Genomic DNA, 17919 nt, shown 5'->3' with positions numbered 1-17919 from the left:
TTGTGAAATATATACTCTACAAGTCGTTGAAGGGGAACATCTCGATCAAGGTGTGGGACATGGTCAGTATCAAAATTAACTGTTTCTCTCTACTTAAGTCCCATTCTAATGATGAGGTATAAATGTTAAAAAGAAGCAACGGTATCCACATTGGTAAATGTTTAACTGAAGCTCTTTATTATGAATATTAGCAACAATATGAGCCAAATACGAATAATCGACATTAGAATATATTGCCCAGACAGCGTAAGGTATTGTTAAAGGACATGGCCACATCTGCCGGCGAGTAAGCTTAACTTAAAGCTGCTTTCAGAAACAACGACAAGTGACATGCAGTTTGACCAAATTAGTGATAGCCTGGCTTATGTTTCTAATAAACTTCGCTAATGCTTCAATGATGATGCTTTATTTGAAGAAATATCAATGTGTTTAATTTCAAAACCCTGCGCTTTAAAATGATTGAAGCGTTGGTAAAATGATGCACAAATATACTCTGTCCATGAAACTTTACGGTTTAAATATTGTTTGCTATTTTCCTAACTCAGGTTTACATTTTCCGTCATAGCCTGTGTAAATGTAGATATTGGAAATAGTTCATTCTAACATGAATTACATGCCTCAATATTTGCATCAAAGTTTTAACTAAAGGCGTGCGCTAGAATTCCCTGTATATGAGATGGGCGAAAATTTTCCCTATAAGAGATTTTTTTTCAAACTTTGGATATTAAAGGACAATCATCTAAGAAACTAAAATATGCAATAAAAATCATAGGTTACCGGTACTGAAAAAGAGTAATCTGCCCTTGATAACGGCATTTTTGGGATAGTTTGAAGAAATTTTATTATTGGGAAAACATTCGCCCCGAATTCTAGCATACGCCTTTAAAAATAGCATTGTGAAGCATGATATGATTAGATAACATCGTTAAGCATCATTGTTAATCATTATTAGATAAAATCGTAAAGCAGTACTATTAGATAGCAAAATTAAGCAATTCTATTAAAAGGCAACGTTAAGCAACACCTATTCTATAGCATCATGAAGCGATACTTTTAGACAACATCTTTACGTGTAAGCAATGCTGTTAGATAACTCACTGAAGCAAGCCTATTAGGTATTATTTTAAAGCAATGTTACTCAATAGCAATTTTAAGCATTTCTTTTAGTTTAGCAACATTATTACATATCATCGATAATCTATACTATTAGATAGAATAGGGGCCTCCGTGGTCGAATGGTTATGGTCGCCGACTTTAAATCACTTGTTTCTCACTGTTCGAGCACGGCTCGGGGCGTGGAATTCTTCAAGTGTCGAAACCATCCAACTGGCAAAGGTCGGTCGTTCTACCCAGAGGTTCGCTCGTGATGAAATTATGTACGGAGGAGCACCTGGGGTCTTCCTCCACCATCAATAACCGGAAAGTCGCCAAATGATCTATAATTGTGTCGGTGTGACATTTTAACCCTTACCCTGCTAAGTTTCTGTAATGAAATTGTCCATCTTTTAATTTGGACAGTATCATTAACAGTTAAAAGGCGTGCTTACCAAAACGATACTGACTGAATGGCGAACAGTGCAGACCATGATCAGTCTGCACGGATGTGCAGGTTGATCATGGTCTGCACTGGCCGCAAAGGCGGAATAACTTGAATAACAGAATAACTTGCCACCAGCAGGCAAAGGTGAAACCCAACAAATAGATAGCAATACAATTAGGAAGCATCCTCAATCACTATCATTCAAGTTGATACTTTATGAATATGATAAAAAGGTTTTGGCATGCGACTTTTATTTCGCGATAAAATATTTAATGTTTTACATATTTTGCAAATAAGTAACCTCTTTTTATCTTTTACTTACAATTACTTACAAGTGAAATTATTTTTTTCATGAGAAATGAATAGCTTTAATTTGAAGAGGTGCTCCTTTATTCGTTCTGCAGCCTAAAGTAGTAACATTTAAATAATACAAAAACTCAAGTATAACGTTTCATAAAATCGTATTTATGATTAAGCTTAGTTAAATGACATAAGTTTTGTTTAAAGACAACGAAAAGCTTGGCATTTTACTGTATTTAACAGTATCCGCAGTAGTGCTCACAATTGGCGTTCTGTGCATGCGTCTGGTCTTGGCAAACAATACTGGACGCAAGTTTACACGTAGCTTCCGCTGTTCTATCCACACAACCAGCTGGAATGCAAAGAAAAAGAAAATATATGTAGGTCTATACGTAAGTCTACTCCCCATATATACTGCTGCAACACAAGTATAAGGATTACTGATTGATACAAAGAAAACTACCGGTGAACTATCCACACACGCGGCTAAAGTATACAGAATAGGTGTAATTCTCAACAAATTAAACAGTTTTCCTTCGGATTTGTCCCTCTCATTATTTTTCAGAAACAAACATTATGGTTTTGCTCACTATTGAAAAATATTTGATTTAATTGTGTGAGTGTGCTACTTTTTACGGACTACAACTAATCATAATTCCAACCCATAAATCCAATTAAAACTTCCACACTTTCGAAGTGTGTGAGTTTTGTTTCTAAGGAACTGAAATTGAATGCGAACGAATATGAAGTATAGATACTCGAAAATTCTTTCTAAAATATACATTAATAAATACATAGAAGTATATTTTTAGCTCACCTGAGTGAGCTTTTGTGATCGCCCTGTCGTCCGTCGTCAGCAATTTGACTGTTAACACTCTAGAGCTCACAATTTTGGCCCAATTTTAATGAAACTTGGTCAGAATGTTATCCTAAATAAAATATTGGACGAGTTCGATATTGGGTCATCTGGGATCAAAAACTAGGTCAAAACAAAGGAAAAGCTTGTTAACATTCTAGAGGCCACATTTATGACAGTATCTCTATGAAACTTGGTCAGAATATTTATCTTGATGATCTTTAGGTTTAATTCAAATCTGGGTCATTTGGGGTCAAAAACTAGGTCACCACGTCAAAAATCATTGGAAAACTTGTTAACATTCTAGAGGCCACAAATATGACTGTATCTTCATAAAACTTTATCATAATGTTCATCTTGATGATTTTGAGGTCAAAATCAAATCTAGATCACGTAGAGTCAGAAACTAGGTCATCAGGTTAAATCAAAGGAAAAGCTAGATAACACTCTAGAGGGCACATTTATTATCATATCTTAATAAAACTTAGTCAGAATGTTAATCTTGATGATTTTTAGGTCAAGTTTAAATCTGTGATCGAAAACTAGGTCAAAACAAAGGAAAAGCTTGTTAACATTCTAGAGGCCACATTTATGATAATATCTCTATACAACAGGGTCAAAATGTTAATCTTGATGATCTTTAGGTCAAGTTCAAATCTGGGTTACGTGGGGTCAAAAGCTAGGTCAACAAGTCAAAAAATCAAATGAAAAGCTTGTTAACACTGTAGTGACCACAATTATGACTTATCTTCATGAAACTTGGTCAGAATGTTAACTTTGATGATCTTTAGGTCAAGTTTGAATCTAGGCCATGTGGAATCAAAAATTAGGTCACCAGATCAAATCAAAGGAAAAGCTAGTTAACAAACTAGAGGCCACATTTATGACCATATCTTAATGAATCTTGGTCAGAATGTTAATCTTGAAGGTTTTAAAGTCTAGTTCTAATCTTAGTCAGGTGGGATAAAAAACTAGGTCACAAGGTCAAATCAAAGGTAAAGTTTGTTAACACTCTAGAGACCTGATTTTAAGTTTTAAACTCATGAGAATTTTAATCAGAATATTTGTCTTGACTTCTAGGTCAAGTTTGAATCTGGGTCAGTTGGGGTAAAAAACTAGGTCACCAGGTCGAATCAAAAGTAAAGCTTGTAAACAAACTAGAGGCCAAATTTATGAATGTATTTTTATGAAACGGTTCATCTTTCAGGTAAAGCTTGTTAACACTCTCGAGACCTAAGTTTATGTTTAAAACCAGTATGTTTGTCTTGATGACCTCTAGGTCAAAATCGAATCTGGGTCATGTTGGGTCAAAAACTAGGTCACCAGTTCAAATCAAATGAAAAGATTGTTAACACTCTAGAGGCCACATTTATGACCATATCTTCACCGAACTTGGTCAGAAGTCACATTTTCTACTTGATCTTCATAAAATTTTGTCAAAATGTTTGTCTCTATGAAATCAATGCCAACTAAGATTCTAACTTATCAAGGATTAGAATTAGGTCAGGTGAGCGATACAGGGCCTTCAAAGCCCTCTTGTTTTACAAAAGCATAAAAATATGCTATTGCACTCGATTAAATTAAGGTAGTTCTGCACGTCTGTTTAACCAGGAGTAATGGTGTAACATTATTTATCCGGATAACTTGGAATAAAGCCTGGCAATCTTGCTATCTTTCTAAATATAAAATATGATATTAAAAGGTTAATTAATTTCAAACATTGTCTTAAAATCGGCGTGTAATTTACGAATCTCCTTCATCTGTACATTTTATTTCACCATGTCATAAACAATACTGTCAGAAGTTTCATTAAAATCTACAACAAAGCGCAAAAATGACATCAAAGTTGTGATATTCCCGTAGGCACCCATTATGAAAACTTGTGCGAGGTCTCAGTTTTTCGCAGCAGTGTAACAAAAAACCAAGCACACGACCCCATCTTTTTTATCTGCAGAATTTTCTATAACTTATTTTCTATATACTATATTCTGAAGAATAGAAAAATCAAGGGTTGAATAAAATTCTACATCGTACAAAAAATTGTGATCCGCACGTGCAGGACCACCTAAAAATGTAAAAGTAATCTAAAAGTCTAAGAATGAGTATAAACATTGTTACGCCATCTCTTTGTCTGCCCCGTTATCCAATGCGCATGGTGATATGCGTACAGATCTGGTAATTTTTTTTTAAAAAACATTCAACAGACACGAAATAAGAAGAAAAAATATTTGTTCTACATATAATAGATCAAAACAGGTATATTTCACTCGTGAACACCGTTCGTGAAATTAAATATTGCATCTGATGTTAACTCGTTGAAAGATTTTTTTTTTATTATTTTACTAAGACGGAAACAACCTTATGTAATATTTTACTAGTGTCGTAGCCATGGATGAAAATGTAAGATATCCAGATATCTGATTTAGCATGCAAAACACACACATTTTCATTTCATGTGTGTTCAGTTTGTCATATATTTACTATTTTTAAATTAGATTATCAGAAATATTTCACTATTTTACTTAAGAGTCAGGGAAACTGCTTTTTGAAATCTAACAAATGTATATACTTAGCAGTTTTGGCATTGCATTATTGAAACCACATGGCTTCAGCATGCAAACACCGGAAGAAACAGCATCTGTCAGAGGACAGCATCGCTCGACTATTCAACAAACATGTTAATTGAATGACTATAAAAGTATAAAACAAGAGGACCCTGATGGTCCTGAACCGCTCACCTTTCCCCACATGACCCAGTTTTGAACTGAGAATGACGTCGTTTTTTCTATTATTTGACATAGTGACCTAGTTTTTGAGCTCATGTGACCCAGTTTTAAACTTGACCTTGGTATCATTAGGATAAAAATTCTGACCAATTTTCATGAAGATCCATTAAAACATATGGCCTCTAGAGAGGTCACAAGGGTTTTCTATTATTTGACCTAATGACCTAGTTTTTGAAGGCAAGTAACCCAGTTTTAAACTTGACATAGATATCATCAAGATGAACATTCTCACCAATTTTCATGAAGATCTCATGAACAATATGGCCTCTAGAGAGGTCACAAGTTTTTTCTATTTTTAGACCTACGACCTACTGACCTAGTTTTGACCGCACGTAACCAAGTTTCGAACTTGATCTAGATAATTTTCATGAAGATCCATTGAAAAATATGGCCTCTAGAGAGGTCAAAATGTGTTTATATTTTTAGACCTACTAACCTAGTTTTTGACCGCAGTTGACCCAGTTTCGAACTTGACCTAGATATCATCAAGACTAATACTCAGACTAACTTTCATACAGATTTCCTAAAAAATGTGGCCTCTAGAGAGGTCACAATGTTTTTCTATTATTTGACCTAATGACCTAGTTTTTGAAGGCACGTGACCAAGTTTCAAACTTGATCTAGATACTAATAAGGTGAACATTCTGGCCAATTTTCATGAAGATCCATTGAAAAATATGGCCTCTAGAGGGGTCACAAGGTTTCTCTATTTTTTGACCTACTGACCTAGTTTTGGACCGCACGTGACCCAGTTTCGAACTTGACCTAGATATCAAGATAAACATTCTGATTAATTTTTATAAAGATCCCATGAAAAATGTGACATCTAGAGTGGTCACAAGCAAAAGTTTACGCACGCACGCACGGACGACGGACGCCGCGCGAATACAAAAGCTCACCTTGTCACTTTGTGACAGGTGGGCTAAAAAGGGGCACAATTCAGCATGCAAACACCGGAAGAAACAGCATCTGTCAGAGGACAGCATCGCTCGACTATTCAACAAACATGGTAATTGAATGACTATAAAAGTATAAAACAAGAGGACCCTGATGGTCCTGAACCGCTCACCTTTCCCCACATGACCCAGTTTTGAACTGAGAATGACGTCGTTTTTTCTATTATTTGACATAGTGACCTAGTTTTTGAGCTCATGTGACCCAGTTTTAAACTTGACCTAGATATCATTAGGATAAAAATTCTGACCAATTTTCATGAAGATCCATTAAAACATATGGCCTCTAGAGAGGTCACAAGGTTTTTCTATTATTTGACCTAATGACCTAGTTTTTGAAGGCAAGTAACCCAGTTTTAAACTTGACATAGATATCATCAAGATGAACATTCTCACCAATTTTCATGAAGATCTCATGAACAATATGGCCTCTAGAGAGGTCACAAGTTTTTTCTATTTTTAGACCTACTGACCTACTGACCTAGTTTTTGACCGCACGTAACCAAGTTTCGAACTTGATCTAGATAATTTTCATGAAGATCCATTGAAAAATATGGCCTCTAGAGAGGTCAAAATGTGTTTATATTTTTAGACCTACTAACCTAGTTTTTGACCGCAGTTGATCCAGTTTCGAACTTGACCTAGATATCATCAAGACTAATACTCAGACTAACTTTCATACAGATTTCCTAAAAAATGTGGCCTCTAGAGAGTCACAATGTTTTCTATTATTTGACCTAATGACCTAGTTTTGAAGGCACGTGACCAAGTTTCAAACTTGATCTAGATACTAATAAGGTGAACATTCTGGCCAATTTTCATGAAGATCCATTGAAAAATATGGCCTCTAGAGAGGTCACAAGGTTTCTCTATTTTTTGACCTACTGACCTAGTTTTGGACCGCACGTGACCCAGTTTCGAACTTGACCTAGATATCAAGATAAACATTCTGATTAATTTTTATAAAGATCCCATGAAAAATGTGACATCTAGAGTGGTCACAAGCAAAAGTTTACGCACGCACGCACGGACGACGGACGCCGCGCGAATACAAAAGCTCACCTTGTCACTTTGTGACAGGTGGGCTAAAAAGGGGCACAATTTTGTCAAAATGCAAAACAGAGTTATGGAACACGTACAATGCATGTCAGCTCACTACAGTGGACAAATGTGTAAAGTTTCAATCCATTCCCATCAGTGGGTACTGAGCTACCAACTTACATACAAAAACTTAACCAAAAATTGATCAGTCCAAAAAGGGTCATAATTTGGTAAACAAGAGGGCCAAGATGGCCCTAGGTCGCTCACCTGAGAAACACACCATAACAGTGTAAACATGTTTGACCTAGTGATTTCATCGAAACAAATATTCTGACTAATTGTTATTAAGATTGGACCACAAATGTGTTCTCTTAAGTGTAATCAAGTATTTTCTTCAATTTGACCTAGTTTTTAAGCCAAGATGACCTACATTCGAACTTGACCTAGATTTGATCAAGGCAATCATTCTGGTCAAATTTCATGAACCTCAATTGAAAAATACAGCTTCTGTCACATACAAAACGTTTTTATTTGATTTGATTTTGAACAAGTATTTTCTTTAATTTGACCTAGCGACCAAGTTTTTGAACCCAGATTACCCATATTCAAACTTGACCTTAATTTCATCAAGGCTATCATTCTGACCAAATTTCATGAAGATCAATTGAAAAATCCAGTCACTATTGCATGTACAAGAGGCTTTTCTTTCATTTGACCTAGTGACCTAGTTTTTGACCACAGATGACCCATATTCTAACTTGACCTATAATTCCTCAGGTCGCCTGGTGGGTTTTATCAACACAATGGGCTAAAATAGAAAAGGAAAATGATAATTTTATGACAACAAACTATAGGTGATGAGGTCAAACACATCAGCTTAGGAGTTGTCACAACAAAACTGACTGAAATTGCAGAGATAGATGCTGTGGCATAGAAAGAAGAGACAGGGGCTGTGAAGTTGTATGAATACTCTGAAATAACAGAGAGGGATGATCTGACGCTAAACAATAACGTATATAGGTTGACATGTGATTGGAGGAATTGTATCAAACCAGTGTGCTAAAACAGCAGAGACAGTTGTTGTAACACATAAACAGCAAGGGATGAAGGCTGACACGTTACCTGATAAATCGTTTACGTACAATTAGCTTATGTTGCAGAGACAAAGATGATCTTACTTGTCCTTTGGAACACAATGAAATAATGGACTGAAATTCTAGAGTAAAAGTTTAGATGAAACTTGTGAGGAAAAGTATAGTTAGGAAGTTGTCATACAAATGTCTTACATATAAAAAATAGTACTGACACTTTGTTTATTTTAGTATCTTTTAAAGACGTCATCAAAAACAGATATGTCAAATTATCAAACTATGAGTTTAGTGTGAACATGAATTGAATTAGAAACTATATTACCCTTTTCGTATACTCTTTTTCCCAGTTAAGTTAACTCTTTCACAACCATCAAAGGAATTCACTGTTGGATTTTTGTCATCTATTTCATCTTCTTAAAATTTATTTTCTAACTCAACACTTTATGTTTGCTATTAAATTTCTGCCAAATATTTACAGAATTCAGTGAAAAGTATTGATAACAGTCAGCTGTCAGTTGACGTGACGGCTACAGTAGGGTAACATTAGAGACAAAGAAACAGTCAAAATAATTGTAACTTGAAGCTGGCCGCTATGTGGCAGGCAGTGTTATCTATATAGCATTTCGCAAGTGTACATAAGTAGGTTATAAGGCTTATATTGCTTCTGTACTGAGTATATTGCGCGTTTTCATGTGCACAACATTGGTCCGCGAAAAAGTGAATGCACAGCTTATAGTCTCTGTTTAGAATACTTATTTATGCATTTTAAACTTATAAAATGATACACGTCTTGTTAATTGTTTATACGGCTCAATGAACTTACGTCTGATTGAAATCGTTGCTATCTTTTATTAAAATGAAATACCCATTAACATTGTGTCTAATTGTCATCCGAATGTGTCAATATATAAAAACAAGTAGGAGTGAGAAAAATTGTTAAATGTATTGAATAAATTTTCAAAACGGGAAGCAACATCTACAGAAATGTTAAAAAATTTATAAAGTTTATTGAAAATATTTTTAAAGAATCATCTAGCTCCTACAAATTAAGATGATCGTTACAAATTATTCCAACTTTATTGACCTCAATAATTTAATTTGGCACAATATTTTAAGATATTATAATCTGTTCTAAATTACGTTTTACTGCACTAATAACATGGTAGACAACTTTAATTTCAAAATTATTTTATGTAACATAATGATGTAGATAAATACGGTATAGAACTCGCTGAGCCAGTCTGATATTGTCTTACCATGTTCAGTTACAAAACAAACAAATGCCATTTTCTGTAGATTTCAAAATAATTGACAAATGTTGTTCTCGTTGTGTCCCTTTATAATATTTGCTTCAGTGAAAAATAATTTATCGCAACCGAATCAGGTAAAGATCATATTATACTCGTTATTACGTATTAAAGTAATTATGCGTGTTTAATAAACCGAAAGTAATGGCATAGCGCCATTTATTCGGATAACCTAGATAAAATGAATGGACTCGGAATACGGTAACATACAAGCAGAAGTTTGTGTAGTTGCTCCAGCTCCAGCTACATGTATGGTAGATGCAGAGTTGTTTCCACAGTCAGTATTACACAGGTCTGTATCACAACATTTGAAGCATGTCTGGTTTGTTTTATGAAAGTTAGGGGAGGCTAACACTGCGGCACAGGTCTAGAAAAACAATCCATGGATTTTCTTTTCATTATATATGGATACAGACATCAATAATTCTAGTCATGAAATGTCACGTTTAAAAATACTTTGAGGTCATTTTAGAAATTGAATTACAGAAGCTGAAAAGTTGTTATACAACTTTTGTTTAAAAAGAAGCAATAGAAGAACAGTTTTCTAAAACAGAACAATTTGTTTATTTCTCACATACTTAACGTCGTGGGAGTAAAATAAAGCCATCCAGTCTTTTTTGTATAACACTACTGTTATAAAGCTTTGACGTTGACGTCTGAAATACGTCGGTAAGCTAACTTGACGAAATAAATATAATTACACCATTGAATTCATTAAACTCATTAGATAAAATTCATAAAATATTTTCTACAGTTTATAACGACTTACTTACGTGTTTGCCAAAACAACCTTGTTGTATCCCAAAACTTCTTGATGGCAATAGTTTATGCGTTGTAGCGCACACCTATTTAAAAATTTAACAAAAACACCTTTAAACATAAATAAAGTAGACCGAAATTGCAACTGAAAATGGCCGTGTTATATCGGAATTAGATTTAAGAACTTAGCAAATATTGATATTTAACGATTTTATGAAATAGAGGCTTTACGTCTGCGGAATATTTTCAGGGGTGGGAAGCCCGAGTTAATTATGCTGGCGACGTATAGCCCTTTTTGGGTGTTGTAAACACGCTTTTGCTATACGTTATATAAATATCTCGATTCTAATTAGTCCCAATCCGTGACTCCAGGTCCGTCCACAGAGTCACAAGCAGCCACTATTAAAAATCGGCGTAATTTGGGTACTTTAGTCTTTGAGACATAATTGCAAGTATAATGATGATTTAAATGGAGAAAGGAAAAATATTTTTAAATAGCAAATTTATTCTTGTGCTTGTGATATACACGATATGTCATCAGGTCATGAGAACTTCGTAGTTCCTGAAGAATGTCACCCACTGACCTATATATTTATCGATTTGTTTTCTCGCCATTGTTGACGTCAAAGCTTTATTATGTCACTATTTGTGCATTTCATTCATAGTCAGGTACCGGTACCGGATGAGCACAACGTCTCAAGCGAATTCTAAATGTATTAGCTCAATATCATTTGTACATTTACTACAATCTGAAGTTGATTTGTAAAATTTGAAGACAAAACAAATATTCGGAGAGAACTATTCACATATATTCTCATGTGCTTGTTTCTTCACGGCATAAACTTTGGTGGACAAATCGAGTATGATATCACACTGTGCTAAATGCTGTACGTTCATGAATATATTTGATAGTTGTTTTTTTCTGTAGTTTTTATGCAGATATGTCAAATAACATTTCTGTTCACGAGATAAATGTATTACATACAGCAACTTTAAATATTTCTTTCGTTTTTAGTGTTTTGAAGCTTATACTGTAATTTATGTTCATATTTCAATCACTAAAGATTATGCCTATGTTCGGACGAGGCTGAGTTGGGCGTAATATCAAACTGAAATGAAATGAAAGTGATAATTACGTCACAAATTGGACTAGATTCTATTATGCCCTTTGTCTAAAACAGATTATAAATTAAATATAGTAGAAGAAAATAGAGAGATAAATAAGGGGATGTTTGGTTGGCAGAAATATGCCATTATTGTATCTCCCCTAAGAAAAGGAAACAACTTCCCTTCAGTTTATTTTAGTGACACATGGAAGTTGACATTTTGTTAGTTAGAACGCTCAAACTAGTAAGATATTTTACATGACACTGATTCTGCTTACAATATTCAAGAATGACAACATACCTCGTCCCTAGCACACTCAGTAACTTGGAAACATGGATCATTTTTCACTCGTACATCGCAGTTGAAACATATTTGTCCTCTGTCTGTAGCGTAATCTAAGCGAAGAAGTAATCAAATACATATTCTATTCCTATATTAACATAGCTATGGACCTCGCGCAGGTTGCTTTAAGATTTCTTGTCATGTTGATCATGTTCATTTGATATGTTCTTGAGGTCTTCGTGGCCGACTGGTTAAGGTCACTGACTACAAATTACTTGCCCCTCATCGATGTTGGTTCAAGCCTCGCTCGGGATGTTTAATTCTTCTGGTGAGGAAGCCATCCAGCTGGCTTATAGAAAGTCGGTGGTTCTATCCCGGTACCTATTCATGACGAAATGATGCACGGACAGGCTCCTGAGGTCTTTCTCTACCATCAAGTAGAAAGACTCCAATGACCTATAATTGTGTCACAGAACAAAACACCCAGAAATGTCCTATACAATGATCGACAGACACTTGTGCAATCTGTCTAACCCTAGCAAACAATTAGCATAAAACAAATGATCAGGGATTGTATTCATCTACATATATTTACATTTGCCCTATCCTTTTCCACTGAAAATTATGGCGTTCATTTTATATGAACAGCAAAAGGAAAGGCGACAAAGTTACGACAACTTTGCTTAGTAATAACGAACCGCTGTTTTGATGACATCAACGTATAGGGAGAGTGAGTGATCCTTAGCTGACGTCAGTGTTGTTACATCTGATGAACAGAATGGCCGGGAAGCTGATTTTAATGTTAAATTCAACAAAATGTGTGCAGTTTATAATATAACCCGGTTTTTAGATGGAGAGGAAACAAAATGTAAATATAAGAAATGAATACTTTTTTTCGGAGTTCATGTGCGATTTATGGCTTTGCCGATCCTATTCTGTCGTTCATTTCGCAAAATAAAGTAATTTCTTAATTAGACTTACAAAACAAATATTTCCGTGATTAGCTGTAACAGGCTCGTTCTTGCAAAGGATCATTTAATATGTTTGAAATAGAAAAGGAAATGTTGAGTTTTACCTTTGTCCTGACAAAGCTTTGGTTGGCATATGTTGGTGTCACAACATTCATCACAGATAGGAGTATCCCCCACACTTCGGAAGGGTGATCTTTTTCCCACAATGGTTTTGCTGCATTGCTGTTTTTCAATACGAGGAAAATGTTATAATTTAAAAAACCGAGTTCCTGTCTTTTTTCAATACGGTGGGAAAATGTAAAATTTATTGAACCCATGGAGTCCGTGTACCTGCATTTCACTTTTTTTTTCAGTAGAGAAAATGTAAGAATTATTAAACCCTGTCCGCAAACATGCATTGCTATTTTTCAAAAGGGAGGAAATGTTAGAATTATTTAACTCAGTCTTTGTGGTTGCATTGCTATTTTTCAATGTAAGAATGATTGAACCTCCATTAAAATGGAGTAAAAGCATTGACAAACTAATTTAAATATCACATAAAAATTCTTCTAGTTTTGAGTATGAGATCATCTTGCGACAATAAACATGTTATTTAAAGACATCTAAGGGCCATTACTCACTAAATAATTTATCTTTAAGTATTTACTTCAGATGCAGAACATTCTCATCAGATGTATTTAACTGTATCTAAGACATAAATTAATTGTGTGTATACAGCTACATTCATACTGAAATATCATGTAGTAAAAATCGGTTGTTTAAAAAGCATCCAGTTTTTATAGTGACTGTACACATTTATACTGTGTTTGGCTATATGTGTTAACAGTGTGTACTGTTCTAAACCTAATGCATAGTACTGTTAATACACATACAATTGTTAATTTCAAATTTAACATAAACTATATGTGGTAACTGTGCATGTTTCTAGGTACGAAATTTAGACCTGACATACCTTTAAATGTTACCATCAATTTCTCGGGAGCAACAGTATATTGATGTGGACCATGCCTTTGTAACGAGCATGTTTTCTCCTTTTTCATATATCTGGAACATGCGTTTTTGAGAGCCTAACATTTCCAAACATGATTTTAAAGTTTTTAATTCAGAATTCAGGATTATAATGCTAGTGTTCATAAACTATTCCAACACGTTTCGTATATTTAGCATTTTTTCAGACAACGTATATATTTATGTGCAACGTGATAAATATCCTTAGAAATCCTTGTCACAGTTGAAATTTCAATATGACATAAGCTTTTATCCACACGCCGCAATCATGTTAACCTATAAACTTAATGGTCGTCATACTATAATCTACTGTTTGTCTTACTGGTATATTTCTGTAAATTATCCTGTGACCTTTATCGTATTTCAATATTTTGTCATAACTTGCACAAATATCTTTAAAAAAAACCACTTTATTTTCACTGGTATGAAAATTTAATTAAGATTTTCATAATAATCAAAGACAAATGAGAAAACATTTTAAATGTTAATAATTTCAAATCACAAATATATAGCAATAAAATAAACTTCTTTGAAACAGATAAACATTCCATTTTCTTTGAAAAGAAATTCGACCTACTACTCTATCTCGACAACCCATTTCCCTGGAAATATGGCCGGTTGATGAAACCACTGTTGTTGAATAGCACACCTGCAATTTATAAAGTGTATACCTGAACTAATTTCAACGTCTCCGTATGTACAGGTAAAAAGATTTAACTTCATATTGACATCACAGACTAACGCAATTTCGATTATGAAAATAACACGTTTGTTGATAAAACAGGAGAAATACGAACATCTTAGATGCACTCTAGTACAGTGAAGCCGAGATTGGTTTTTTTTTTTTGTAAAATTTTCTTGAAGAATTTTACAAAATGTATGCATTGCAATCAAAGGAAACAATTAAAGGAATGACACTTTGAATGCATTAAAAAGTATATACTGAAAGCGGAAAGATTTTGAACGAAGGAAGGCTTCAATTCAGAGTGTCACAAAAATATAATAATAATAAAAAAAAAAAAAAACAGTAATAAACATTTATTTGTATACATTGTGTATAATTTGTCAAAATTAATTAATCGGAAGCATTTTCATTTAAGTATTAAGTTTACCTGTTGCGGTCCACATTTTTTAACCTGGTAACAATCACGTGCGCTAGCTACATCAGAACATTGCAGACAATATATATCTCCATGTATACCTGAATTGGAACGTAAAGCTGAGTGTAGCTGTACTAAAATATAGGTTTTAAGGTATGCAAGTTTGTACACATGTCTATTGAGCTATTAAAGGAAAATCATAAAACATTAATCAAACGGATTAAGTCACGTTTAATTTAAATGTTTATTTCCGGTTAGGTGTGTTCAATTTGGCAAAGAAACCAGAAGCCTCCTCATACCTTTAAACGAGTGTACCTGATAAAATTATGCATGTAATTGAGATATGACTTTATTTTTGTTGTCGTTCAGATTTTAAGGATTGTGCTCTCCGTATAGAAAATTTAGAAAATAATTCTTTATCAAATGTTCAGTCGAAACCATGATAATTGTACAGGAAATATTCTGAGCAAAAGTAGTTAGTACTCACACTTCTAGGTTCCACTCAAAATATATTAAGAAAATTATTGCCGTTTCCTTTTTTGTATTTCCAAGATGGTGATTATACATGATTTGCATGAAAAAAGATGAGAAATACAAATAGCTGATTTCAAACTGACAGTGACATAAATAAGGCAAGATAATGTGTTAAGGCTAATTGAGCCGTGCAATGAGAAAACCAACATAGTGAATTTGCGACCAACATTGATCAAGACCAGCCTGCGCTTCCGCGCAGTCTGGTCAGGATCCATGCTGTTCGCTAACGGTTTCTCTAATAGCTATAGGCTTTGATAGCGAAAACATGGATCCTGACCAGACTGAGCCGATGCGCAGGTCGGTCTGGATCTATGCTGGTCGCAAACCCAGTATGTTGATTTTCTCATGGCGCGGCTCAATTATTTGTTTGAAAGAATGAAGCATGATGTATTTATTTGCGTTTATACCATACTTTGTTTCTATAGTTTTTGTAAATTTATTGTTTGTAAACACTAAGGATTGCATTTTGAAACCTTAACTCAGGGTTCCATATTTTAGCGTGTCTTGTATAAGAAAAACATGAACACAAGCTAAACCAAAACATAAAAGTATCAAGGTCACTTTGTAAGTAGAGAAATTTTGGGTTAAAAACGTGTAAACGCGCATGACCTAGCAATCGAACTGTCGTTATTTATCTATGTTTTTAAAGCTATATCAAAAAGAATTTGACTGAATAAGTTTGTAGATTAACTTGCGAAAACATATTACATGTAACACAAGAAATGTCCTTAATTGTCCTCCTGTCATGATTTTCATAAAAGTTCTCGTGGCAGGAAAAAGGACGTTACTAGGTTGAGGTGGCTTTTAAATATTACCTTTGCAGGTCAGAAAGACCTATCAGTACATGTATTTTTGTCGCCTCGGTAGCCTAGTGGTAGAGCGTCCGCTTCACGTGCGGGAGGTCGTGGGTTCGATCACCGGCCACGTAATACCAAAGTCGAACAAAAATGATACTAATAGCTTCCTCGCTTGGCGCTCAGTATTAAGAGGATAGTGCTAGGACTGGTCAGCCCGGTGTCAGTATAATGTGACTGGTTGGCTACGGCGTGATATTCCAGTAAGGCAGCACTATAAAGTTGGGCAATGTGCTCACTGCTAAAAGTAGACACCATCGTTTATATGACTGAAAACAATTGTTAAAAAAAACGTTAAACCCGAACATACACCCACACATTTTTGTCGTAATATAACCATTGGTGCAGAACAAGTGAAAAAAAACAAAAACTTTTCATACCTTGCACAGAAGTAAGCGCAAAATAGCATATGGACAACAAAATAGTCGCTGAAAAATACAACATTCGTATATACATTCCATGCAACAATAAAATATCTTTTCACAAAATATTCATTCTTCTTTATTTCGATGGCGTTTTAATGTATCTTAAGATATTACTTAAGCAAGGCACAGCATCGGTACCACCTAAACAATTACACTCGAGCCAGATTTTTCCATCTCCACCTTCAACTATTGAAAATATCTTATAATATTTTCATCTTGAGGAAAAATTTAGATCTAGTCTTACTACATTCTCAGAATAAGATGGAAAAATATAAAATTACTAACAAAAAATAGCAACTGAACTGTATTTCAAAAGTGGGGCTTACTTGTTGTCATAATACTTCTGTTTATTCAAGCGTTCCACTTTCCTAAATGTTGAGATAAAGGAAATACAATGACCTATAAGATAATTTTCTTCATGTAAGTATAATCAGTGTCAAATATTGTTGAATATACACGAAATTGTAAAAATGTTATCCTATCTCAATTAGAACTATACTTATGGTGAATAATTACGCGAGGATTAATTTTTGCGAGATGTAGGGCCTCGTAAATATAGCAAAAATTAAACGCTCGCGAAAATTTCACTGTACTGCGTAAGTGCTCTTAAGCTAGTTCAGCACGTTCGGACAATTTTTTTTCTACCATATAGATTTGGTTTAAACTTATTGTTTAACTGGTTATACGGATTATCTATAATTATGAAATCGCTCCTGGGCCTCCGTGGTTGAGTGGTTAAGGTCAATGTCTTCAAATCACTTGCCACTCATTTATGTGGTTTCGAGCCTCACTCACGGCGTTGAATTTTTTATGTGAGGAAGCCATTCAGCTGGCTTACGGAAGATCGGTTGTTCTACCCAGGTGACTGCTCGTGAAGAAATAGTGCACGGAGGGGCACCCAGAGTCTTCCTCCACCATATAAGCTGGAAAGTCACCATATGACCTACAATTGTGTCGGTTCTACATTAAGCCCAATAAAAATAAAAAAATAAAATGGCCTAAAAG

The 17919-nt window shown here is 34.5% G+C and overlaps 1 protein-coding gene across 1 annotated transcript; it reads right to left on the bottom strand.

The window, feature by feature from the left end:
• Positions 1-1977: 1977 nt before the first annotated feature.
• Positions 1978-17300, bottom strand: LOC128551295 (low-density lipoprotein receptor-related protein-like). The gene is made up of 9 exons (XM_053532095.1): positions 17241-17300; positions 16870-16917; positions 15114-15202; positions 14579-14650; positions 13098-13215; positions 12041-12135; positions 10648-10719; positions 10085-10241; positions 1978-2192 (listed from the first exon to the last, which is right to left on the bottom strand). Exons 1-9 carry the CDS (start codon positions 17248-17250, stop codon positions 2077-2079), a joined length of 777 nt encoding a protein of 258 aa, XP_053388070.1. The 5' UTR covers positions 17251-17300; the 3' UTR covers positions 1978-2076.
• Between the last annotated feature and the right edge of the window lie 619 nt (positions 17301-17919).

This window comes from Mercenaria mercenaria, chromosome 19 (assembly GCF_021730395.1).
Source record: "Mercenaria mercenaria strain notata chromosome 19, MADL_Memer_1, whole genome shotgun sequence".
Taxonomy (NCBI): domain Eukaryota; kingdom Metazoa; phylum Mollusca; class Bivalvia; order Venerida; family Veneridae; genus Mercenaria; species Mercenaria mercenaria.
The sequence above is the reverse complement of the archived record's forward strand: the minus strand, read 5'-3'. Positions and strand labels throughout refer to the sequence as shown.